The 10,230-nt window shown below is 35.3% G+C and overlaps 1 protein-coding gene across 1 annotated transcript; it reads right to left on the reverse strand.

Moving 5' to 3' along the window:
• Positions 1-7,198: 7,198 nt before the first annotated feature.
• Positions 7,199-10,030, reverse strand: LOC121783028 (auxin response factor 18-like). Its single transcript, XM_042181063.1, has 4 exons — positions 9,728-10,030; positions 8,521-9,652; positions 7,575-8,284; positions 7,199-7,471 (listed from the first exon to the last, which is right to left on the reverse strand). Exons 2-4 carry the CDS (start codon positions 9,616-9,618, stop codon positions 7,402-7,404), a joined length of 1,878 nt encoding a protein of 625 aa, XP_042036997.1. The 5' UTR covers positions 9,619-9,652; positions 9,728-10,030; the 3' UTR covers positions 7,199-7,401.
• Between the last annotated feature and the right edge of the window lie 200 nt (positions 10,031-10,230).

Here is a 10,230-nt window from a genome sequence, read left to right on the forward strand (position 1 = left end):
AATTCAAATTGCATCACCAACATTGTCTACACCAAAATAAAAACACCATTTTTAAGTACTAGTAGCTACCAAAGAAAACATCAACTAAATCAGAATTCATGTTCAAAACACCAAGAGTTCATATACCGCTATATGAGTTGCAGTGCACCACTATAAGAGTTGACGTGCTCAGCTATATGAGTTGATGCGCACCACTATATGATAGTGCACCGTTAGAACAACCCAAAAACAAAATACTACTGACTCAACTAGTTGAAATAGAGGAAGTACGACCTAAATTTTCCAGTTCAAAAACCAGTAAAAAAGTGTGGGATTATGTCATTGTCTACACCAAAAATAAAAACACCATGTTTCAGTACAAGTAGTTACCAAAGAAAACTTCAACCAAATCAGGATTCATGTTCAAAACACCAAGAGTTTATTCATCGATCACGGTTTGGGGTAGTCCACGACCATCTTCTCCACATCTATCGGTCCCTTCTTTTTCCCCTCCATGAAATGCATTGTAATTCAATTTGAAATTCAGCAGTGCCCCGAAGCCCAATTCTACTAATCCCGCTTCTGCTTTACATTTAAATACTCCATAACATTTGCAAATAGTTCCGACTTTAATCTAAATAACAGGGCATTCACCCTCTTGTTTAATTTTACCAGAACTACAAAAAATAAAAAAAAATTCAATCATGATGACCAAAATTGCAGCTATTTCCAAATAATACACTGCAACATCTTGTTATAAAACAATACTACAATACTCTAAGTGATGCACTACAATACTCTAAGTGATGCAATGCAATATTCTAAATGATGCACTGCAATATACAACATGCAATACTGCAATATTCTAAATGATGCACTGCAACATCTTGTTATAAAACAATACTGTAATATTTTACATGATGCACTGCAATATATAACATGCAATGCTGCAATATTCTAAATGATGCACTACAACATCTTGTTATAAAACAATACTACAATATTCTACATGATGCACTGCAATATATAACATGCAATGCTGCAATATTCTAAATGATGCAATGCAACATCTTGCTATAAAACAATACTGCAATATTCTACATGATGCACTGCAATATATAACATGCGATACTGCAATATTGTAAATGATGCACTGCAACATCTTGTTATAAAACAATACTGCAACATTCTACATGATGCACTATATATAATATGCAAAACTGCAAAATGTATCACAATACCTAAACCTCCTGGTCCTCTCTTTCTCCTACTTTCCTCTCTTTCTCCTTCATCTATGTTCATTCTACTGCTGGTTTCAGCTTCCACCTCATTAATATTCCGATGACTAGTGCTGGTTTCAGCTTCCTCCTCGTGTGTCTCCCTTCTAGAGCTTTGTTCAAACTCTTCCTCTTCTGCCTCTCCCTTGTCCTTTTTCGTGCCATTATAATTTTTCTTACAATGCATTAAACCAAGAATATGAATCAAATATTGTCCACCAAACAAACAACATACAAAAAATGCAGCGGATACAATACAGTAACTAATGAACAACCAAATCATCCACAAATCAACCAAATTATCCACAAATCATCTAAATCAACCAAACAAACGATCTCGTATGGCTTGCTTACAGTAGCTCACTGATCTAGGATTTCCTAATTGAGCTTCATCTAGGTTTTCCAAAACATCAACCAAAATCTCAGAAAAGTCTCAGATCCAAACAATAAATCTCTCACAAAAACACAAATCAACATTAAACAAGTCATAGATTGTAGGAATATGATACGAGTAACAGCACAGCAACACCTAATGATGAGGAGACTAGGGAGACAGAGCTTGTTCATGATGAGGAGGAAGGACCGATGGAGAAGGGAGTGAAGGAGAAGGCAGTAGAAGAGCAACAAGAGTGTCGAGCAGATGGTCGGCCCGGTTAAATACGGCGACTTTGTCTCTCGCTGAAGACTTTCTTTTTGTTAGAATTATTTTAGAATTATTTAAGTTTAGTATTTAAATTATTGTTGGATTATTTTAATTAAACTATTTTGAGTAGAGTGTAATTATAAACTCCGGATTTTCGACTTTTTCTCTCGCTGAAGACTTTCTTTTTGTTAGAATTATTTTAGAATTATTTAAGTTTAGTATTTAAATTATTGTTGGATTATTTTAATTAAACTATTTTGAGTAGAGTGTAATTATAAACTCCATTTCGAATTTTCTTGTTGTTTCTTTCCCGGAATGATCAATGATCGAGTCGAACAAAACCTAGGGTCCTTAGATAATATAAATAGGGATTCCGTGAATTGAGATCACTATCCATAAATCATAATTTTCCTACTTTCTTGCACATTTATTTTACACTTTCATCTTCTCCCCCAAAAGCCCTAGTTGGCGGCGACAATCTCTGCCGGTTACGGACATCATCCGTAACAGAATATTACTTAAATCTCTCAGCAATATCAAGCCAACTTGAACAAAAATCGACAAACCCAACAATATTCTCGGAAACGTATTCCGATCAACATACCTTGTCAACGGAAAAACCTAAATCCTTTGGTGGTATGGTGTTACTCTATCTATGGTGACAATATAGTGTGCTCAGCAAAATAAATAACATAGTATAACAATTTAACTTAATTGCTTCTAGCGTAAAGTCCTTTGGGCAAAAAAATTAATAAACCCTAGCCTTTTTCAAGCTTGGGCCGTTTTACTAAGTTTTACTCTGGGCCCTTTAAAGCCCTATAATTCTCAATTTCTAAGTTCTCGTCTCTACGGAAAATACTACTCCACGGTTAAACCTAAAACACTTTTGATTTACGTCACGAAATAAGGTCCATATTATTGTAATATGTGATATATTATCATAAAAATGAATTATATACAATAAGGCATATTAGTCAGCGTGAAATTCCAGCTTAACCATCTATTCAATCAAAATAAGTACTAGAAACATTCAAAAGTCGTAACGTATGTACATAGGGCTGATAATTAAGTTATTCGGAGTTCTCGGTTATCTGATAATTGAACCAAATTTTTTTGATTCACAAGACCGAAAACTGATCCAATGCATTTTAAATTTTTTCTTCACAATCAACCCATTAGTCATTCGATTCTTATACTAGTATAGGAAGGGAACCTTAAATGGTTCCAAATCCCGTTCCACGATTGGTGGGTAATAACGGACCGACTAAGCAGACCCACACGTACATATCTAAATTGAAGTGTTTACACAGTTTTTATAAAACTACAAAAATTAATTTTTATCCCAATTTCCAAGCACATCATTCAATTCTATATTTAATTAGAGATCAAAGCTGATTTTAGAGATCAAAGTTGATTTCATTTCTTACAATGTATATAGCTGTATTGTCGCAGGTCTTATAATAAACATTATTCTAATGTAAAACTTTGGATACCATATATAAGTTGAAAAACACAAAGTTGTTTGGTATAATGTGTGTTGACCTAAAACTATGTACCATGACCAACTAATTCGACCATGAGTTTATGTTCCCATGCAAAAAATTGTTGAAAAACATAAAAAAGAGTTGTAAATTTAGTAGTACTACAATGGAAACCTAATATCTAGGGTTGACTATGGAGTTGGACATTGCTCGATTTCTTGGATCTTGTTTTTCTCATTGCCAACCACACGTACAATAACTAAAAAGTTATATCATGTCTTGATTGATTTAGATTTAAACTTTCAACAAACGTAGAGAATCTCATGACAGTTGTAGATATAAATTATAGTACGACTATTAATACAATTAAATTAGAGAGTGTAAATTAATCGGATCAAGCGACATATATATCCATAATATATATTCAAACTAAAAAATGCTAGTATATATCAGATTATGAAATTAGTTATAGTATATTAGGGAAACTTATGGTAGTTTAAAAATTAGTTGTAAACATTATTAATTAGTTGTAAACACTATTAATAAGGTGTGATCCGTTGCTAACTTTCTTAAGTTGCTAATTCTGTTAATTCATCAATGCAGTGTATTAAAAATGTCAACACAATGACACTGAAATGTCAACATTAATTTAGTTGACATTTTAATACATTGTGTTGACATTGATATTTAAAATGTCAACACAAATTTATATTGACATTTTAATATAATCTTGTTGACATTTTTTATACACTGCGTTGATGGGTTAGCAAGTTAACAATTTAAGAAAAGGTAGTATTATAATGCACACTCATTATTAATTTTCACATTTTTTTCAATTTTTGGAGAAAAGAAATTTGGGTGAAATTGTAGTTAACGTGATATTCGAAAAAATTTACGAGGACGTAACTGTTCATGAATTTTATCAATTTTCTTAACTCACTTAGCAAACAATTCAGTTATGAAATAGGAAATTAGAATATTCCGTCATCGGAAAAATTGAGAAAAAATTTATAATTTATAATTTTTTCAATTGATTTTTAAAGTTGTGGAACATACCATAATTCGACCAAAATTCATGATATTTCTGATAATTTTCCCTTTAAAATGAGTGAAAATTTGAAAATCATTCTGAAAGAAATATCTTCTTTTGTCGAAATATTCAGAAGTGAGTAACTTTACCATTTTAATAGCAATTATTAAAATGAATTACTTATAAAGAATTTGCATTACCATTGAAATTAAAGTAAAATGCTGATCTTGACATTATTTTTCTATAGAATAATAAAGGAAAAGAAACTACACATTTTTAACATTTTTTTGTCCAAATAGGATAAATACGAAAACTGAGGATGTAGTAGTATTTTTCAAATTATCTCAAAATAATTTTTTAGATTTTTATTAACTAGTAATTAGTGCACTTATCACTTCTTTTTTACTCATAAACAATCATATATCAACATTAATTTATACGGCCATGAAATTTTGCAACAATAATGTCTCTCATTCAACGCTCTCTATGAACCCTAAAACTCAAGATCCCAATTAAATTTTTTATAAATATTATCTGAAAGACTTATCTCGCCATAATATCACTAATAAATTCAATAAATTTAGGTTGTTAATTTTTCATTTTATTGGCAAAATATCTATCTTATCAACCCATACATTATTATTTGGATCACTAATTACATATCTTAAGGTTCCAAAAAAACAATCTTATCCAGCTCATTCATAGGATTGTTGTCTCCACACACACACATATTTTATATATTCCAATTTTAAATAGAAAAAAATAGATAGAGAAAATCGAGTTTGACCTTATATTATTTTAATTGTTATAGTGTGAGTGCGTGTGTAGAGAGAGGGCACGAGCGTCAACACGGCGCAAGCGTTGTTTCTGGGCCTAGAAGGGTTGACTATCGAGGGATGTCACGTGACCCCATTTCCTTATGTTTTCTTCCTTAAACAATTTCTTCTTTGTGTCATTAAAATTTAAAAGGGATATTTGTTGAGTAAATCCTTAAACTTTTGTCTTTTTTTTTAAATTTTTTTAAAACTTTTGTCAAATTATGACTTTGTACACCAATTTTAAAATCCGCATATAAATGATCAAAATATTCTTTTTTCTAATTGCAACCAAATCAAAATTTTGACTTGGATTAATATGGCTTAATATATAATCATACTTTAACAACTGAAATTGTTTAATCTAGTATAAATATGCTTTTGTTTTGCTGCCTAAACATGACGCAGTTTCTATTGACGTCCATTAGTTCCATGAAAATAAGACATTAACCCATATTAGTGCCGAAATTGTGATTGATTGCAAAATTATGACAAATCAATAATTTTATGATAAGCGGATTTTAAAGCTTCTATATCCGCTGGGAGATTTTCGGCCTTAATCCGCAAACCCGGTCGAGTAGGATTAACAAATTCTGCCAAAGGCAGGTTCGGTACACCTGTGGTCAAACTATTTTTTTTATTAACAATTTACTGATAAATAATCCTAATTAAAAACTAATGAATTCGCATTGAAATTAATTATATCTAACAAAATGTGTGAAGAGTGAAGACGTTTGACCTTAACAGCTCTCCAACAAGCGCTTGGGATTAGAGCCTTCCATTTTCCCTGCTTACTCCTTAATTACATTATTAATTACCTACTAATTAAACAAATTTGAGGCTCAAATCCCAATTCGATCTCGCCCTAGTCTTGCGCCTTCAGAGTTGGTTTTCATTGTTGGAAATTGAATTCTTGCCTCTTCTTGGGATTTTAATTTTAAGTTCAACTTAATTGGGATCTTATAAATGACAGTCGATATCATATTTTATTCAATCCATCGAAATACAATATTGAAAATATAATCTATGGGGATAGGGGGGGACTTTATAACATAAATTTGGACCAAACCATAAAATATTCATTTAGCTTAAGTCACAGATAATTTCTCAATGTATGTCTCCATCTTGATTGTAAATGTTTTTGACACATGGCACCGACATAAAATTTATGTGAAGTTGTCTAAACACATGTTTGAAGACCTTTTACAACATTTCAAGTTTGATTACCACATGTATGAAAGGGTTGATTGTTGTTTAATAACTTTAATTATGTGATTTCATTAATTACGGTTCCTCTCGTCACACGTCCCATTTGCAAAAGTGATGTATGATTGAGTGACTTAGTAAAGTAGAATACACTCGTCGACATGGAATTTGTTTAAATAAGTCTAGGATTTTTTTCATTGATATTTTGCTTAGTTCATTATTAACCTTTTTTAATTAATACACCCAAATAACGTGGAACTTTTATCTTACTTTTGCTCTTAATGTAAATCATCTGCTATAAGAAATAGGCATATTTTTTTTCTAATATTTATGTAGGATTATATACTTATTTCCTATAGGGTGTCATCAATTGCTAACTTTTTAAATTGTCAACTCATTAATGCAGTGTATTAAAAATATTAACATGATGATATTAAAATGTCAACACATAATTTTGTTGACATTTCAATATATTGTGTTGACATTTTAATATCACCGTGTTTACATTTTTAATACATTGCATTGATGAGTTAGTAGAATTAACAACTTAAAAAATTAGCAATATAACACTCCCCTATCTCTCTAGGGTGTGATATAAGAGTCTTACTTTTCATTAACAATATTTTAAACATTTTTTTTTTCTTTTATCATTCTCTTGCTTTACAAATTTTATTTTAAATCATTAAACGAACTATTTTTTTGAACGGATGCGGTATTAATTTTAAGACTAGAGTCTAGTCTCCACCAAACATGTTGAAACAATAAAATTAGAAGTCACAATGGAAAATCATTTTTAGTAAGGAATTAGGTAGAGCAATACAAAAGTGAGTTACATAAAAAAACAAATACTATGAAGTTTGATTGAAAGGGATTTTCCCACTACTTAAAAAGTTATAAACCTACAACATAAGTTTGATCAAACTGTACAATTGAAAACTGAAATAATAATAATAATCGATCAAATTCGCCTCTAGTTTCCAAGATTGACACTGCCCGAATCCATAACAATCGTTAGCCTTCTAGCATTCTTGATGAATTCACTGCAAAATCATAAAACCACAATCATAATTAATCCAAATGTCTAATTATAATAAAAAATAAGGTATGTAACAATCTTGCAAAGATGGACTATGATCACAGTACCCGAAGGGCTCGTCCCCGATGTGTTTCGCGTTTCCACGAGCATCGTTGTAGAGTACGCTGCTCGACATCTCCGATCTCTCCATGCCAAATTCTCCATCAGAGGAGGCCTCCAGTGGGAAATTCTGAATGACAGCTGACCCCGAGCCGTTGGACACGTTTGCTGTGTTTTCTTGATTCCCATCTGAGCTGTTGTTGCCTTCAGAGTGGCTCTGAGAGATTTGCTCAGCAGTGAGAATTGGCTGCCCGAACAGAAGAAACATCGGTGTCTTGGCCTCGTTGATTTTCTTCACCTCGTGCAGAGGACTCCCCGTTTTCATCAAGGAAGACGAGGCAGGGTAGCTGGAGAGGAGTCTAGGAAATTGACCAGCGTAGTCGAGCAGCTTAAAATCGAACGGCTGAAGTTTCGTGTACTGGAGATCCGACGGGGGTGGTTCGAATCGAGCATGCCTGGCTCCCTGTACGCCTGCAGGGATGTTGTCGGGTAGACAACACAAGGGGCTGCTAGGACTGAGGGGATTGGTTACGAGTGTCCCCATCGGGAATTGCCCGTAGGGGAACTCGGTTGGCTGAGGCAGCCGCGGCTTCTTCCTTGGTGGGGAGAACGGGGAGAGGCCGTGGCCGTGACCTGCTGCCATAGTTGATACTAATTCAACCAACCAAGGATTCACTCTCTTCACATTGTGTAGTAAATCAGGCTCATCCCAAACCACCTAAAATGCAAAACATTGACCTAATCAGTTAGAGAAGCTATGAATCTAATCCAAGAACACCTCAAAACTCATGAATTGAACATGGATTTGCAAATCAAGATTACAAACATATGTATAACAACATCATCATTTAGCAAAAAATGTGATCAAGAATAGACAAATCAAGATAACAAACATAGGGGGTATCCTTTCCTCTCTCAGAAAAAAAAAAAAAAAAGATAACAAACATAGGTTACCTGAAGAAGTCTCCAAGGGGAATTAGGCCAATGGATTGCATCATCGACTTGAACCGACGAAATGGTTCCCATGAACCAGCTGATCCTCGACGAATCCTCTGTCTCGAACGCCATCTTAAACCTCATCCCGGAGCACCACTGCACCCTCAAGGCAGCCCTAACGGCCGACTCCCTAACCACAAACTCGGGCGAGCCAGCACGAGGATAGTAAACAACCTCAAAAGGCTGGCCATTAGCAGCAACGCTAGCTGCCTCAACAACAGCCTCAGCCTTCACATCATCCCTCTCCTTCAACCCCAAATCACCCCCACCCCCCCTCCTACCACCAAGGCCGACACTCTCACCAAGAAAACCCGAGAAGCCACCTTGTAAGGCCGGGATGCCCGTGTTCCATCCACACGAGACCTCAGGACCGCCACCAATCCCCCTCTTGGCCCTCCGTATCCCCACACACAGATCCCCATTCTCCGCCCTCAAGAACACGATTGAATCCCCGGCCACGAGCTTCTTCTGGTTCACGAAATTGCTCCATCCGGTCGTCAGGAGATGGCGGCGAGGAGTCCCCCTATAGATGTGCCTAAACTTCCAAACCACCCCATGGACATCCTTAGCCAAGATTGTCTGAACAGGGGGCTCAGCAGAGTAATCCAACCTAGGAAAAATGGTCTCAGCACAATACCTAGGGACAGAGAAACCACCCCCATTGTTTGCATCAGACTGTGTCAATGTCTTTGCAAATGAATTGGCTCTCTCTGTCTCCTCACTCCTTTCAAACCCTCTCTCATCCTCACACACATCAGACTCACTCCCTACCAAAGGCACTAGCCTGATTTTAGCAAAAACCTCATCACTCTCAGAATCAGCCAAGTACTTAATAGAGGCTACTCTACACAACACAAGAGGTGAGACTCTCGGAAATTTCATGAAATCAACATTCTCATTAGCATGTTCAGCATGACCTTGAGGGAAATAATAGACCTTGGAATTTGGGGGTGGGATTTGAGCCATCCCACCAGCACAGGCATGCCACAGCTGTGGGTCCAAGCAATTCTCCATCTGATTCATGGGGTTGCTCAATGAATGCATCACGTTGATCATCTCTTCAAATTCCTCAACCCCACCTCACAATTTTCTGCAGACAAACGGATTTCAGTATAAAAATCGAATCTTTAATTCAAGAAAACAGCAAAAAATAAATATCTTCCACCTTTTTTGCTGGGAAATCTTGAAAAGATTACAACTTTATGAAGCAATGACAAGAAACAGAAGAGGGAAATTGTGTAGGGCTACTGCAAAACATAGAACTGTTGAACTGGTTGAGGGAGAGGAGAGGGGGAATTTATGCCGAGTGTTGGAAGAGGGTAAGGTAAAAGTTTGATGAAAAGAGAGGGAAAGGACAGAGACAAGAGACAAAAACGCACAACACACACTGAGTCTAGAGAGAGAGAGAGAGAGAGGTGGAGTGAAGAGAGGATTGAAGTGTCGTAGATATAAGCATTGGTTTGCCGACCAGAAGGTGGCAGAGGGAATTGATTTAGACAGATGATGCAGATAAAATAAGTTTCCCTATTTATTTAGAGCACGGTAAGGCCATCCACAACGCTGTCTCTATACCGTCTTTTAAACCGTCTCTTAACTACTATTTGAGCACTATTTGAGGGCCCCACTGTCCTTTTTTCCTCCATCTCTTAACTAAGAGACGGAACCTGC

The sequence above is a fragment of the Salvia splendens genome, chromosome 20, assembly GCF_004379255.2.
Source record: "Salvia splendens isolate huo1 chromosome 20, SspV2, whole genome shotgun sequence".
NCBI classification, from domain to species: domain Eukaryota; kingdom Viridiplantae; phylum Streptophyta; class Magnoliopsida; order Lamiales; family Lamiaceae; genus Salvia; species Salvia splendens.